The sequence below is a fragment of the Martes martes genome (genome assembly GCF_963455335.1).
Source record: "Martes martes genome assembly, chromosome: 8".
Taxonomy (NCBI): domain Eukaryota; kingdom Metazoa; phylum Chordata; class Mammalia; order Carnivora; family Mustelidae; genus Martes; species Martes martes.
The window spans coordinates 38,178,841-38,196,249 of NC_137895.1; the positions used below are offsets into that span (position 1 = coordinate 38,178,841).

General features: G+C 35.9%; 1 protein-coding gene across 1 annotated transcript in view; it reads right to left on the reverse strand.

Annotated features, from left to right (window-relative positions):
* The window catches only part of PTPRQ (protein tyrosine phosphatase receptor type Q), a gene marked incomplete at both ends in the record, with an annotated part of 196,344 nt that overhangs the window by 155,885 nt on the left and 23,050 nt on the right, over positions 1–17,409 (reverse strand). The window contains 5 exons of the mRNA XM_080811864.1: positions 8,447–8,728; positions 8,887–8,994; positions 9,803–9,982; positions 10,087–10,248; positions 11,562–11,742. Coding sequence (XP_080667990.1) covers positions 8,447–8,728; positions 8,887–8,994; positions 9,803–9,982; positions 10,087–10,248; positions 11,562–11,742 — 913 coding nt within the window. The remainder of the gene's footprint in view (positions 1–8,446; positions 8,729–8,886; positions 8,995–9,802; positions 9,983–10,086; positions 10,249–11,561; positions 11,743–17,409) is intronic.

The following is a 17,409-nucleotide window of genomic DNA, read 5'->3' on the forward strand; positions in this document are numbered from 1 at the left end:
GGAAAAAACAAAAACATAAATGCGTAAAATAATTCCATCCTAAAAATGTATTCTGGAAAAAAAAAGAAAATTTTGTTGAAGTCTTCACTCAAGTGCACAAGGATATGTATATAAGAACATCCTAAATGGAATAAGAGATACAAAACTTATACAGTTACAACTATATAAGAAAGAATTACATCTCAAAAGAAAATTTCATCCTCTGCTTCTACAGAATAATGCTTATAAGATGATATTTTTATTTAAAATACTTGAGATGGTATTAGACTTTCTATCATTGCAGAACACACAGATGCAAGAAAGAAGTTTGAAAAACACCTAAAAATCAATTCTGCCTTTCATTAATAATGATAATATATAAAAGATTAATAATTAGTTTGGGTATAAACAAGATGTATGATAAAGCAAGGAACCTCTCCTAGATACAATGTTGTACATTAGGACTGAGCAGCAAACCAGTCTCCCAAGGATACAAAATAACATTAATAAAATACTAGTTTTGGGGGCCTGGGTAGCTCAGTGGGTTAAGCCGCTGCCTTCGGCTCAGGTCATGATCCCGGGGTCCTGGGATGGAGCTCCACATGCGGCTCTCTGCTCAGCAGGGAGCCTGCTTCCCCCTCTCTCTGTGCCTGCTTCTCTGCCTACTTGTGATCTCTGTCTGTCAAATAAATAAATAAAATAAAATAAAAACTAAAACAAACTTTACAAGAATTGCAGAGTATACAAGAAAGTCAGAAATCTGTGGTAGCCAAAAAACAAAAGAAAAAAAAATTAAACAAAAACAAAGTTAAAATGGGTATCCTGAAACAGACGCTGGTACAAAAGCCAGCTTTGTCTGAGAGAGGACTGGCCAACCTTGGCGGTGTTTTGCATTAAGAGCTGTGTGGAAAGCCAGATAAAGAGGAGAAAGCCTTGGGCCAAGAGCAGAGTAAGGAATGTCCCTGTATAAGAAGCTGGAAGACCAAAAGCACACAATTTCAACCACTCTACTGGATAACTCCAGAGAGTAACTTGAATTCTTCTGCAGAATGCCACAGAATCCAGTGTGATCTTGTGCAGTGTGGTGTGTCCACCCTCAGGGAAGAAGGAGTGGGAAGTAAAACCACCATACAAAAGAGGGCAGAGAAGATTTTTTTTTCTCATTCCATACTAGATGAAGAAGTGAAAAAGAAAGAAAAATGATGTAGTTTTGAACTGCAAGCCTATCCGTAAGAGCCTATGTGGCTCAAATCCATGCTACCTGAAAAACCTCACTTCAGAATTTAAGTTAAAATGAATCTGTAATGGAGTTGCTGTTATTCAAAAGCAACTAAACATATCGATCCTCTCAGACAGAACTCAGCTTCAACTTAGCGCTCTTGGGTAACAGGCAGTCATTTGTTTTTTTTTCCCTACAATCCCTAAAACCATAGGACCTGGGAGTTCAGTAGCTGGATTTATCGCTCTTTGCCATATCCAGATTGTTTCTCCTTCCTTCTACCCGAAAAGCTCTAGTACTACCCCTCCTTAAGAGTCAAACTTCTTCAAACATCTTAAAAATTTTATCACCTAAGATGGGAAGAGGGTGGGGAGAGGGGTGAAATAGGCGATGGGGATTTCCTGTGTGGAGCGCCGGACAACGCATGAAGTGCTGCATCACCGTATTGCACACCTGAAACTAATATAATACTGCATGTGAACTAACTGGAGTTAAAATAAAAACCTAAAAAGGAAAAAAAAATTTGTCACTTGGATGACTGACTTCCTCTCTACCACTCTTGAGAGATGTCAACATCAAAGCAAATGATCTGCCCAATTCCCCGGACTCTATATTCCCTGATCTCCATAATTCCAGTTTTCCTCCACCTTACTTTAATCAGTAGCTTTTGTGGTTACAACCAAAACCTAGTCGTTACCAATCACTGCCAATATTCCTTTCTTTGGCAATACCTCCTACCTTTCTAGCTTACTGAACTTTGTTTTGACAATCCAACAGTCCTTCGACCCTCATCATAACTTCACTATTCATCGCCTCCCATATGTCCTCATCTCCCTACTCACTCAGGCCACAGCCTACCTTCACAACCAGCCCCTAGTAATCTCCATCAACTCCTTCTGTTTCCATCTGGCTTTCCAGCAAAATTCTGATTTGAGTTAAACTGAGCTCAGTGCTAATTCCAGATCTGCAATGAACAACTGAAAATATAGAAAGAAAACAAAACTCTAGGCTAACAAGCTTCATTTAAATTTAAACCTCAAATTTCAAATGAATCATCTCTACCTCCCAGCAGCCTATATTTACTTTTGTCAGTTCCGTCTACAACTCTGTTAAGTATGTTTTCACCATCTTCTCTGTCCACAAACATCCAAAAATCTTCCCTACTTCTTTTTTTTTTAATTTAATTTAATTTTTTCAGTGTTCCAAGATTCATTGTATATGCACCACACCCAGTGCTCCATGCAATATGTGCCCTCCTTAATACCCACCACCAGGCACAACCAACCCCCCCATGCCCCTCCCCTCCAAAACCCTCAGTTTCTTTCTCAGAGTCCATAGTCTCTCATGGTTAGTCTCCCCTTCTGATTTCCCCCAATTCACTTCTCCTCTCCTTCTCCCAATGTCCTCCATGTTATTCCTTATGCTCCACAAGTAAGTGAAACCATATGATAATTGACTCTCTCTGCTTGACTTAGTTCACTCAGCATAATCTCTTCTAGTCCTGTCCATGTTGCTACAAAAGTTGGGTATTCATCCTTTCTGATGGAGGCATAATATTCCATTGTATATACGGACAATATCTTCTTTATCCATTTTTCTGTTGAAGGGCATCTTGGCTCTTTTCACAGTTTGGCAACTGTGGCAATTGCTGCTATGAACATTGGGGTACAGATGGTCCTTCTTTTCACTAGATCTGTATCTTTGGGGTAAATACCCAGTAGTGCATAGGGTGGCTCTGTTTTTGTTTTTGTTTTTGCTTTTTTTTATTTTCAGCGTAACAGTATTCATTGTTTTTTCACCACACCCAGTGCTCCATGCAATCTGTGCCCTCCCTAATACCCACCACCTGGTTCCCCCAACCTCCCACCCCCCACTTCTTATTCAAAGCTGAAAAACTTGCTTCCCACTTCATTGAGATAATAAAAACACTCAGGAGAGAACGGCATTATTTTCCTTCTACTGATTTTCCTTTAACTGCTTTCTCTCCTAACTCCCTTCCAGGACACAGCTCAGCACTTATTTTTATTTCTTCTTTCAAGTCTTTATTTAAATTCCAGTTTATTAACATACAGTGTAATATTAGTTACAGGTGCATCTTCTTTATCCATTCAACAGTCGATGGAAATTTGGCTAGCCCCCCATTTCTGTGCTAGATTCCATTCTATCTTATCTGGTCAGAGGTTTTAGAATTGAAGTTATTCCCTCTCTGTTGTGTTATTGATTTTCCTTTTTGTTGAATTATTTCTATATTGTGTCCATTTGAACACACACACACATGTTATATCACAGCAAAAGAAAAAAGACACTTGACTCTGTTTTCCCTTTCAAATATTGCTCCATTCTGGCCTCCATGCCATATCAAAACTGCTCAAAAGTCAGCTTTACTCATTTCCTCCACTTTTTCAATATGTCATTCCTTGTCTTACTTTAGTCAGGCATTTTCCTCCATTTTTTCCATGAAACCTGCTGTCATGAAGTCATGAGTGATCTCTGTAATGCTAAACCACTCAGTTGTATGCCCTCATCTTACTCACTTCACTGGCAGCGGTATTTGGCATAGGAAATAAATTCCTTCTACTTGAAAATCTTTATTCACTTGCATGACAAGACACAATCTTCTGATTTTCCTCTTACCTCACCACAACCCACTTCTGATTAGTCCTTGACTAACTCCTCTCTGACTTCCCCAAGTCTATAGGTCGTATTGCCTCAGAACATAGGTGTCTGCTTCTTTCCATTTCTATTTACATGCCCCCTGAGGTGACTTTATCTCATCCCTTGACTTCAAATTGTATATTCAACCCTGAATCCTCTCCCTGAGTTTCAAAGTTACATATCCAATTGCCTTAATAACAGGTAATCAGATATTTAAAACATGTTCAAAACAGAACTGAATTTCCTCCAAGCTGACCTCTTCTCCAGACTTCCCTGTCTAGTAAATGGTACCACCATTCACCCAGATATTTAAATGTAATACCTAGTAAGTAATCGTGTTTTTCTCCGCATTCCCAAATCCAACATAGTGAGTAATAACCTTCCAAAATTACAAATCATATCATGTTCTTGTCATAACTCTTCAATAGCTACTCATTAAAATTAAACTCCAAACCTCTTAGAATGACACCAAGAATCTACACAGTCTACCTTTGCCAGGCTGTCTCTCCTCATCTGCTAATTCTCTTCCCATAATTCCTAGTACTCAAATGACAGAAATCCTCTGTTCTTCCTCAACTACACAAGTATCTTCCCATTTGAAGATTTGGCTTTTGCTATTCCTCCTTCTGGAGCATTTTTACTTTTTATCCTCATCTAATTTACTCTTATACATTTGTTACTCCCTCTGGGCCAATATAATTGTCCTCTGCCTCAAACAGTCTGTTTACTAGTCAATAACTTTATTCTTTCCCTGTTTTTTTTTTCTTACTAGAATTTAACACTACCAAAGTCATATATATTACTTATTTACTGATTTATTTTCTGTGAAACATCTAAAATGTTAAGTTCCAGGATGGTAGGGATTCTGTTTTACTGCTATATCCACAATGCATATGAATCCACAAAAACCTGTTCAGGCCCTGAATAAATACATTCAACATGACATAAAATATATATATATATATTTTTTTTTTGCAACATAAAATATATTTAAAAACAAGAGAGAAATTCACAGCTAAGCAGAACAAGATTGAATTGAATAGCTCTTTAACAGCAAAAATAAAAGGGGTTAGTAATACAATGCCTGAACTTCATAACTCAGTATGACTTCTGATTTTGAAAAATTCTCATTCGAACTTGCTAAGTTGTCCCTCTGGAGTTGTCTGCCTACTACCAGTAGTCAGAATATAAATATACATCCCTGACCCCAGGTTGATATCCTTTGCATTTTTATTCATTTATCCTTAGGGATAACCAGTGTTGGATTCAGGGAAAATGAAGAAGACAGACCTGATGGCTTACTGATTTTGGAGAGTAATGATGGACTTAGAGTTTTCTGAACTAACACAGTGTGTCAAATTGGAAAAGTATTGTGTAAAATAGATAACTAATGAATAAAAAGTAAATTATTATAATCAGTTGGAAGCTGAATCTATTTAAAAAATAAAAATAAGAAACGTTTGCTCATGATGGTCCTAAAACAGGAAGTGATATGTTACCTTGAGTATGCCAAAAGATTGTTGTTTGGCATACACAATCACAATGACATGTAGAAAAATTTTTTAATTCTATTCATTAACATAAATAAATTTATAGGGTCTTACACAAAATTCTGGTCAACATCTAAGATGCTATCCACTAGTGGTTATTACCCCACACCAGACATATTCAAGGTATTTTATTAAAGACTTACCATAAAGAAAGTTAGATCTTAAAAAAGGAAAGAGAAAAATAAAGATCACCAAAAGGTAATTTGTATGAGAACTTAAAGTTCCTTATGTGATTACTGAACCCTGAGTATGAGAAAACATGAATTAATCTTGTTTGCACACTATACATTCTATACTGAAAACACACATAATCATACAGTTTCTCTTTCATCCACACACAGCCATGAGATCCACCTCATATTAATCTTTTCTGCTTGAACACAGAATATTTTACTCCCAAGCATAAGTAAACTGATTTCCCAAACAAGATAAATTATGTGCACAAAAAATTTATTCTTAATTTGTAGTTAGCAGCATTAACACACCACTAACCAACCCCTCAATTTCTCCTGAAACAATATTGAAAAATAGGCTCTTTTTTTTATAACAATAGTAGAGGATGAATTCATTGTATTTAATAAGAATATGAAGCCTTGGGAATAGATAATTGTTCTTGAGTACATCTTCCTTCAAATGACACCTTGAGACTACTTAACATTCTAGCTTCCTCTTTTGCAAAAAGAGCTAAAGCTGGTGGCTCAGTAGTTGCACACATATTATGGGAAAAGTCAGTAAGGCAGATTTCATTGTCCACCATTTCCATCTAGAATGAAGGATGCAAAGATGTTGAGAGTACGCTACTTTAGGACAGAGAGTTAGAATTAGAAGTATGGACACTGAACACTATGCCCTATTATTTGGTCTGTTTTGCTTCTGAAGAGTCAAGTGTCAAAATGACCCTAACCCACACAAATGGGTGAGCTAGTGAGCCCAGGCATAAGTTGTTTCCTTCTTCTCTCTACTTTATCACTAGCTCAGGAGGCTTACCTCCAAGTCCTAACATTACTTCTCATCTACTCTGATTTTTGAGTCATTTTGCTAAAGCATTTCTAGGGTCTCCTCATCTATAAAATAAAGAGTTCTGTGTGTTTTGTAAGATCCCTTTCAAAACTAATATTCTCATTTTTAATTACATGTCAAATTAAATTCTTATATTCATTTAAGGTTTATTGTCCTTACCTTAGAATTAAGCTCATCTAAGAGATAGTAAAATGAAAATTAAATTTACTTATTCAATACTAAGTAAAAGATTGCATGATGTAATAATTAGCCAACAAAAAAAGATTATTCTATAGATAATCATGAATATAAGGTATTCTTGATCTGTGACCACTTAAGCAGTGAAGTATTTGATAAATATTCATAAATATGGTGATTATTTAATATAACTGGAACTTTGAAAGTTCTCCTTTCCATCCTCAAGCTGTGCAGAACCTAAGCAGCAAAATATCACTGCAAAAATGAACAGAAAGAATCCTAGATATATTCTATAATTTACCAACTTTATTGATGTCTTCTAAAACAGATTATATTGTGAAAGGAAATATGCTTTACAGTCTGATCCATTTGAGTTCCAGGTCCAGCTTCATCACTTACCAGCTGGGTGACCTTAAGCAATTAAACATCCACCAATTAATTTTAACTTTAGAGGGTAGAAATTCACTTTCCTTTACAGTACTATATTCTCAGTAGCCTTGGCATATTGCAAATATGTGTTGAGTATTTACTGAAAGGATGAACTTTTCAGACCTGCTTTTTAATTAGGCAATGAAGATAATAATATCTTAATGCTCTATTTTAAAACTAAAAAGGAAATTTTGATGAAAGCCAATGACATAGCCCATGGCACTTTGTAGGTGTTTAAAATACAATGATTTCTTTCCTTGACCCAATGTAAAATAAAGCTAGGTCAGGTAAAGAGCAGGTATTTTTCTCAAAAAAAAATTACTGATTTTAAAGTCAATTTCTATAAAAGCAATGGAACATGCCAATATACAGTTTAACATCAATTAGATTTCATTTTAAGGGATAACTCTTGATGCTATAAAACTTTCATTATTCTCTCAGTCCAGCAATTAAAGAGAGCCATTCTCCATGGGCTCTTTTGTGTCATCTCATTAATATCTGTGAACAGTCTCAAGAAGAAACTTCTATTTAAAGCTTCTGTATCTAGCTTTGCTAGACACCTGGATCCTCAAGGTTAGAGACAGGGCCTCACATAGTGCACCTGGCTGAGCCATATGAAATTGCTGATATTTGGCCATTATGACCCATAGGTATGGTAATTCCACATGGTTCAGCCAGTAGCTAGTCAATAAATATTTCATTTTTTAAAGTAGGAATCAAACAGTAACTTTACACTTAGTTATTAATTCTTAGCATAAATTATAGAGTTGACTTCATAGTGATGCTCCAATATATGATTATAAATATAACATAACAATAAACTAAGATCATCAAGCAGAATGTCTACCTTATGCTATTCATTCTTGTAACACTGAAACTGAAACCGAAGAGTATAATTCCTTGCTTTCATGATTTCCTTTAGATAAGATATTCCCCTCCCTGCCTACCCAACAACTCCAATAACATCCATTCTATCCTACTCTTCAAGATCCAGGTCAGATGCTACCTCCTCCATAAACCTCAACCAGGCATGCCCTTCCTATGCTCCCACTCTGCACCTCTCTATACACATACCTCATTGGAGTACAGAACTCTGTTCTTATGAGTGTGCTCTGCTTTTACCTAATTTGCAAGAACGTCGTTATTTTCTAGGTACACTGAAAGATTCCCTGGTTTCTCAAGGTCTTGCATTTGAAAAATTTGCTGACCTTATTTTGGAATTCCCATATATGTAAATGAGACATAACAATCGACACAGCAAGCCCTTTTCCCACACCTTACCAGAAAAAAACAAATAAATTTCTAGATTATATAAAAAAGAACGAGAGATTTTAGGTTATTGAAGATATAAACAATATGACAATTGTCAGCCATGTTTACTTCATTCTAGGTATTATACAACAAATAAACAACTTACCAGTCTCAGAAGTCCTTACAGAGAGTAAAGAAGATAACTGATTGCCATGACCAAATCTGGTATAGGACCTGACAGAAATGTTGTAGAGGGTATAAGGCTTTAAGTTCCTTAAGATTATGTTTGTGGTTGAGGTGTTCTTCATAAACAAGGTGTCTATATTTTTATACAGCACTTCGTAAGCAACAATAATCCCATTGGGTTTCTCAGGGGGTGACCACTTCAAATTTATTTCACTTGCAGTAACATCAATAACTTCAACATCTTGAGGTGGTGATTCTGGCTCTGGGGGATAAAAACAAAATTTTAAATACTGTATTTTTCTGTGCTAATTGCTTCAGCCACTAGGGAACATGAGGTGGACAGCAGTAAGCATGCAACACTACTTGCTTTTTTAAATTTTTTTTTATTTTTTAAATTAAAATTGCACCTGATATTCTTACCATCTTCTGGAGTTCTCACAAAGATGTCATTTTCTTCAGACAAAGAACTTTCTCCAACATGGGTTGAGGCAGCCACTCTCATTTTGTATTTTGTGTATTTCTTTAACCCTATAATGACAACAGGTAATCTGCTTAAGATCATAAAATAACATTCACGGATTAGGGTCATTTGACACAGGACTAGTGAAAATAATTTATTTGGGAGACTGGCTCTCCAAGTGAGTTTCCATGTAATCCCAGTGTCCCAAAATTCCTTGAGCTTGAGTGTCTTCCCATGTTGATATTTTACTTCTTTCCTGAATATTAAGGCAATCAACTGAGCTGAAAAATAATTTTGGCACACTGCAAGGACGATGTTGACCTGGCACAAACAGCAGTCAACTCAGTTACTTCAGCTGATTTTCACATTCATGCATTTAAGTTTTTTTTTTTTTGTTTTTTTTTTTAGATTTTTATTTATTTATTTGACAGAGAGAAATCACAAGTAGGCAGAGTAGCAGACAGAGAGAGGGAGAAGCAGGCTCCCCGCTGAGCAGAGAGCCCGATATGGGGCTCGATCCCAGGACCCTGGGATCATGACCTAGGCCGAAGGCAGAGGCTTTAACCCACTGAGCCACCCAGGTGCCCCTGCATTTAAGTTTTTAACACTTTATTTTAATGTATCAGATAAAAAAAATTCTCTGGGTTAAGTATGTCCATGCAATACTTGTGGTCTGATTATCTCTTTTTTTTTGTAGATAAATACAGATTCAAAAAAACACATTTAATCAAGGTATTTCTGCACATTTTTCAAGATATCCATGGCAGCACAGCATAAGGAAATCTGAAATATGCAGCACGTGTTCTGCAGTGCTTAAGGCAGAAGGAGATGCCTGCTTTCATCAGAAAAGCGATGTTTTAAAAAAGATTGTTCTACCTGTTATGAGAAAGCTGTTGGCTGTAGTGGTCATCTGGAATGCTCTATTTGTATCCAGTTCCATTGCATAAATGGTGTAATGAGTTATCTTTCCATTGGGATATTCTGGAGGATCCCAATACAACAAAATAGATGAAGAACTAATATTTTTGTAGTTTATAATTTGAATGGAGCTTGGTACTTGTAAAGAAGAATGAACAGTTAATGTGAACAAAAAGAAAATGTATTACAATGTGTAAGAAAAATATTTGCAGGTAATTATTTCAAAGGAAATACATTCTTACCTTGCTCATGTGTCCTCACATTGAGAACCGTTGGTGGTCCTTCTCCCATGATGGTGAAAGCAGATACACTAATCATGTGCTCAGTGAAAGGTACAAGCCTCCTGATAACATAAGACAGCTGTTCAGCTGCAATGTCAGTGATATACAGATTCTCTGTAGTTCCTATTTGAAATCAGTTAAAAAAAAATCATCATCAAAATTATTTTTTTCTCACAGAGTGAAATCTTAAACTTGATTTCACATTAGTCATTAATTTCTCTATGTACTCCATTATGCAAAATAATAAAGATATGTGTGAATAATAGATATGTATAATTAATAATACATACATCCTGGAACATGAGACTAGTGTTTTAGAAAAATATAGCCTTCTGAAAGGGACTGGCTAAGAATTTTTTTCTGAAATGAAAGATGAGGAAATAATATCAAATTAAAATGCTGTAAGTCAATGCTCTGTTGTAATGTGAATGTTACCAAAATGAGAATTATTTGGACTCAAAAGTCACCATACCTTTATTAAAACTCTTGGAGGTTTAAAGTAAGCATGCTAGGGTAACTTACACATAAATATGTCTGAATAAGGATTTCAACAAATGTTAATTTCTTTAAATTAAGAACCTGTGCTTCCAACAATGTTAAATAACAATTAGGCCAAACAAATACCCAAGGAAACATCTGTATCAGAAATTGTAGGTCTCTTAATTTTTGGTCTTGCTCTGGTCTTTGCATAGGAAAAAATGTATCAGTAAATGAAATAAACATATATTGAATGTAATGTGATTTTTTTTTTACTAATTCTACCATAAAATAACATAACACTTTTAATTTGGAGTGAGATAATTACCAAATTGGAAAAAAGGCAATGAAAAAAACCATTCTTCTCACTCTTAGAATGACCAGAGAGATCATTTAGATCTTGTGTCATGTAACCAAGTATTTTTAATTTGCTATCTATGGCATTCTTCTCTTAGAAACAATAAGATCTACTGACCCTGAAAAGCAAGTGTACACACTAATGACATCACCACATCGCTGGGGTCACCTACACCTGTTTATCACTGCATGCACTAGAGTTGTAACTTTCTGACCTATTTACCTTTAGTGACATTTGAAAACCTATTACTCAAAAGCTGCAGAGAGTGGGAGGCCTGTAAATGATTTGAAGATATGTTAATCCCTCCCCATCACACCTGCTTTGGCAACTGTAATAACTGATTGTCTATGCAGCTTGGCCAGAGACTCTAGGGTGCTACTTTCTCTAGGAGGAAGGTCAGATGGGTTAGGAGGGGCCAACTTCTGCCTGTGTGGCATTTCCATTTGCTGCATGAGGTTATCCAACAGTTGAAGAAAAAAAATCTGACTCCAGCTCATGAACCATTAATAATATGGTTGAACTCAAAGCTAAGGTTCATATCTGGGCTAGCTAGGACTGGTGGTTTGAAATGCGCTTCGAAGAACATAAAAATTGTACCTACCAATTGCTGAATGCTGGTCTTCAGCTCTGTTCCTCACAGGAAAGTTATTATGTGCATGGCTGTTATATATAGCAGAAGCAAGGGAGTACAGGTCTGAAGATATCTCTGCTGAACCCTCAAATAATTCTGCCATTGACTCTACTATGTTCACAGTTTCTGGAGTCATAGGGTCATCTATATACTGCAATTAAAAAGACATTTACAATGACTCTAATAGTTACACTTAATAATGACTTCACTCAAGTATTTAACTTAAAAAAACAGTAACTTTGGAATCACACTTTTTGAAAAAATAATATTATTTCCACCACTACTGTTTTCCTTTACATTCCCAGATTTCATCCTAGAGCTATTAAATTCCTGCATCATTTTAACACATCCTGATCACTCCGTTATTTAAGAGATCAATACCGTATTGTGGGATAAAGGGGATATTTGTTTCTGGTGTGAGTTACTTTATTGTAAAACTAGTCATCCCCATTCAGAAATTTCATAACTAAACTATTTTAAAACTATTCACCCCCAAAAGTAAGTGTTCTGGGCACACTGCCTTGTTAAAATGTGTTTTGCTTCTCTATCTTTGTGTTCTCATTTGCACATGAGGTGTGAGAGGCTTTCATGCTCGCTTGATACGTCAATAAACAGTAGTTTATCTTTGATCAAGGGAAGTTACAGACATGAATGAAGCTGCATCACAATAGCTTTCAAATAGGTTGTCCAAGGCTCTGGACCTAAAGAATATTTTAAGTAACCATGATTGCTTCTAGATCCCATAATGTATTTCACACATGTCAAGTTCACCAAAGTAACAGATACTGAAGTGAAAATATTAGGGGCACTTTACAGATAAATAAAGAAAGAGTTTCTATTGGGATAACAAGACGACTCTCTCCCTTCTCCCTCCCAACACAGTATAACTGATAGAGAAAAGGGTATTTGGGCCAAATACTATTAAGTATTTTCTGTAGTTTTTCAACCTTGGAAATAACACTAAGTGTTAATCAAAGTAAATGTTGCCTTAAGAGACTTAACAACCAAATGAAATGTGTGGACTTTGGATTCTAATTAGTACATACCTACCAACACAGGCTTCAAAGATAATCAGGAAAATTTGAATATGTTCTAGATATTAGATGATACCAGAACAATATTAGTAATTCTGATACTAGTGGTAATGGAATCGTTACATGGATTAAAACGTCCATAAGTTTTAGAGATTTGTGCTTAAGTAGGCATATAGGAGCAAAATGAAGTCTGGAATTTATTCTAAAATATGTCCAAGGCAATAGTAACAATGGGAAACATCTGATGTTGGTATGGCAGGATGTTGGTTACTAAATCCAGGTGAAGGACTAATAGGGGGTTATTATATTCCAGGTGAAGGACTAATAGGGGGTTATTACATTCTCTTCTCTACTTTTATATCTGTTCAAAATTTTCCAAAATAAAATCATTTTGAAAAAAAAATTGCAAGAACTACTTGCTTTTGGTCTATTCCTTTTCAAGTTCTACTTCAAAATTCACCTTTTTAAGAAAAGCAAAAAAGCTTTTTGCTTTTTGCATTTATTCCTTCCCAACTCTCTCGTATCCTCAAAACTTTTAATATACAATAAAGGTTTTATTTATGTAAATAAGTTTTGGTACTCTTATTTTTTAATTATCTTACATGTTTTGGGGTTGTCTTTAGTCCTAGAGCCAAAAACAGGGTTTTTATTCCTAAATAATACCAACACTTAGTATTTAAAAAAAAAAGTAAGAGGTATTCAGGAAAAATTTCAGGAAGGCAAGAAATTTTAAGGCAGTTTGTTTAACCATCTACAAATATAGGCCATTGGAATATTAACTTTTCTGAGATATGAAAGAATGGAGAAATGGTCCAAGGAAATCTCTAGTTCTCCAAATGATGTTTATAAAATAAAATTATTTAAATCTTGTTACATTTTTAGCCAGAAGAGTATTATGATGGAAAGCAGGGGGACACTTATAAGATCTATTCTAAAACTGTAGCAAAAATAACTCTGGAAAGGGAACTCTATATAGGACAAGTTAAAGGTCTTCTATCTTCCAAGGGCTCACTTCATCTCTGCCTCCACAAGGAAATCAGGGAGGGCATGAATCACAAACACATAATTCAGAGATGCTCTGGTATTCCAGTCAATAGTTTATGCTTGAAACACACAGCTGTTTCCACTATCAATCAGCCACTCTTTGAGAATCTACTGTGTACAAAGCACTACAGAAGGTACAATGAAGTAGTACAAACAATTTCCCCCTGAACTACAACTTTGCATTAAATCTCCCAATATTTTACACTCCATGTCAGATACATTATTGAGAGTAAAGCCACAGCATCCCATCAGTTAACTAAGTTAAGCATCTCTGTTGGCAACTACCATTTCAATATAAGAGTTGACCTAAATAATTTTGAGTTTCTGAATTTCTCTCAAATTCTGGTATTCTGGAAAGACCCTTCCTAACTGGGGCAATGATTTGAACATTGGTTTCACAACAACCCAGAATGTTATTTGTTATCACTGAGAGGGCTGTGCCATGAATATTTCTCACACTTCGCCTCTCTTAAAAAGACAGCAGATATTGGGTTTTTCAAAGGATGAAAAAAAATTATCTTAAGAGCAAAAATGATGGGAAAGAACTAGAACTGAAGAAAGTAATTAGGGGGTGCCTGGGTGGCTCAGTTGGTTAAGCATCTGCCTTTGGCTCGGGTCATGATCCCAGGATACTAGGGTGGAGCCCCACATTGGGCTCCCTACTCTGTGGGGAGTCTGCTTCGTCCTCTGCCTGCCACTCCCCCTGCTTGTGTTTGCTCTCTCTCTGTGTCAAATAAATAAAATCTTAAAAAAAAAAAAAAAGGAGTTGGAAGAGGTAGAAGTGGATGTGAGAGAAATGGAAGGGAAAAGAAGCCCACTGTAACTCCTAAAGGTTTCAGACTAATTGGGTTAGTCCCAGGCTCTCAACCTCGGCACTATTGATATTCTGCGTTAGATAATGTTTTGTTGTGGGAAGTTTAGCAACATCCCTGGTCCCTACCCATGAGAAGCATCTCCTCAGTTGTGACAAAGAAAAATGTCTTCAAAGATCATCAACTGGAGAGCAAAATCTCCCTTGGTTGAACACAATTGACTTAGGAAATGTCACAGTTCACCAACATGAAAGGCCTCTCATATGTTACCCAGGAATCTTTGGAATTTATGTGAAAGAATTACAAGTTCTTCAGAGTTAAATTCCTAATCCATCTGTATAAACCAACCTGATTCTACGTGTAATTACCTTCATTATAGCTAATGTGATTTTATTTCTTAAAAAAACTCCATACATCTATCAATTTAGACTCATTGGAAGTCTACTGGGTTGAATTCATGAAACAGTTGACTTATTCTTAAGAAAGGCTTCTATATTTTATTATGAACTATAATGTGATTTATGCTGTTATTAAGCAGTGGTAAAAAGAGAAGTCTGCAATTAGTGTATGTTTGGAAACCTAACAGATACTGTATCCTTCTACATATTATTTGGGTGACAAATCCTTAAGGCTTAATTCTTTTTCTGTTCCTAATGGTCAATAAAGTAAACTTTATCACAAGCATTCCTAAGCTACCCTTGAGTCCTGTCAGCTTCATTCCACAGCAATTGGTCAAGCATTTAGCTGGCTTTCTTCTCATGTTCACCAATGACAAACATTGAGATTCTTGTGAAATAAATCAGATGAAAAGATGTATCTGTATGAATCTCAGAAATTTGTAACATTAGGCAGCAAGATGGTGTTCTGGGGGAGAAAATGCCCCAGGATTCTACCAGAAGAACAAGTACAGGATGAGATCTGAGTGTAAAATTCAACTTAAGAGCAGTCCATGGAGAGATCACTTAAGGGTTTTACAGACTTTAGTCTCAGTGGAAAGAGTCTTGCAAAGAAATTAATTTTAAATTCTTTGCATTGAAAGAAGTAAGAAATGAACATCACAGTAGAAAATATTTCTTCTCAGTTTGGATATAATCAAATTACACATGGAATATTGTGTTCAGATAATTAAGAGGCTCATTGACAAACTGGAAAATATACATAGGAGAGTAATCAATAATATGACAGATCCAGAAACCACAGCTAATGAGAAACTGAGGACGTTAAGCCTTAGGGAAATGACCATCATCTTCAAATGATAAAAAATTACACCACTGTGTACTATTGTTACCACTACAAAGTATGACATTTAAAACTACTATGTGTCAAATATAGTGCTATGTACTTTCACTCATATATCACTTCATTATAGCCCAAAGAGGTATCAAGAGCTTAATTTTACAGTCATCTGTTCAAGTTCACAAAAATAGTTATAGCAGAAGTAGAACTGAAACAGATTTCTCTGGTTCCAAATTTCAAGCCCATACCATCTGAGTCTAGAGAAGAGAGAGGAAACAAACTGGTAAACATTAGAAGACAAATAGTTCAGTTCCGAATAGTTAAAGAACAGAGTAGTTTCTTATTCATCTGTGTATTTTCTGGACCTAACAGAATGTCTGGAACTTTGTAGTTACTTAATAACTACATGCCTGAGAGGTCACAAAGAAGAATATTTTAATGTTCATAGAATAGGAGCTGCTTTTTGGTAGTAGTTACCCTGATCAAATATTTTAGCAGAGGCTGGATTCCCAATCATTTATTAAGCATGTTATACATGCAACTCATATATAAATTTGGAAGTTGAAATAAAAGTCTTCAAATGTGGGTGCCTAGGTGGCTCTGTGTGTTAAGCCTCTGCTTTTAGCTCCAGTCATGATCTCAGGGTCTTGGGATCGAGCCCAATATCAGGCTCTTGGCTCGGTAGGGAGACTGTTCCCCCCTCTCTCTCTTCCTGCCTCTCTGCCTACTTGTGATCTCTCTCTCTCTCTGTCAAATAAATAAATAAAATCTTTAAAAAAAATAAAAGTCTTCAAATGCTGAGATTTAATTTTCTAATATATTTTTCAAGTATTTGTTTAAATATTGAAAATGAAATCTTATGCATGTTTCAGCATGCTCAAATAATCCCTATTTATTAAGAAATGAACAAACCATAAAAGGTCACTGGAAAAAAATGTTTCAATAAGGATGATTCACTTTCTGCCATGATACTTAGGAGTTAGATTTCTTAAATAGATATATACCTTCCCCATCTCTTCTCAATTTTTAGTTACTTTGCATTAGAGAGAAGTACTAATAATATACTTAAACCCAGAAGGATTGTTCTAATAGATGTGTGAAATATATAATAGTGGGCCGGGACAGTGTAGTGTACCAACTCTTATGTGACCCCCCCGTTATTCCTACCTGCCGCCGTTCACGCATTTGTATAATCCCTACGGTTATGTGGGAACTATGATTTGCATATAACCAATGAAATAAGGCAAAGGTGAGATGTCATTCCTATGATTACATTCTACCAAATAGATTCCCCTTGCTGACAGGATGAACTAAATAGCCACTTTGGGAAAATCCTCATGACCATCCTCCTGTGGGAGGCCTCTGTGAGCTGGGACAAAGGCTAGTGCCCAGTCAAAAAGCTGAGGCCCTCAGTTTTCTAGTCAAAAGGAAATTAAATCTGCTGAAACTCTAAGTCAGTCTGGAAATGGCTTCTTCACAGTCAAGCCACCAGATACCAGCACAGTCCCTGACCGCAGCATTACAAGACCCTAAGCAGAGAATCCATCTAAGCTGTGTGGATTCCTGACTCACAGAAACTGTGACATAATAAATTAATATGAGTTGTCTTTTTTCTTTAAAGATTTTATTTATTTATGTGACAGACACAAGTAGGCAGAGAGGGAGGCAGAGAGAGAGGAAGAAGCAGGTTCC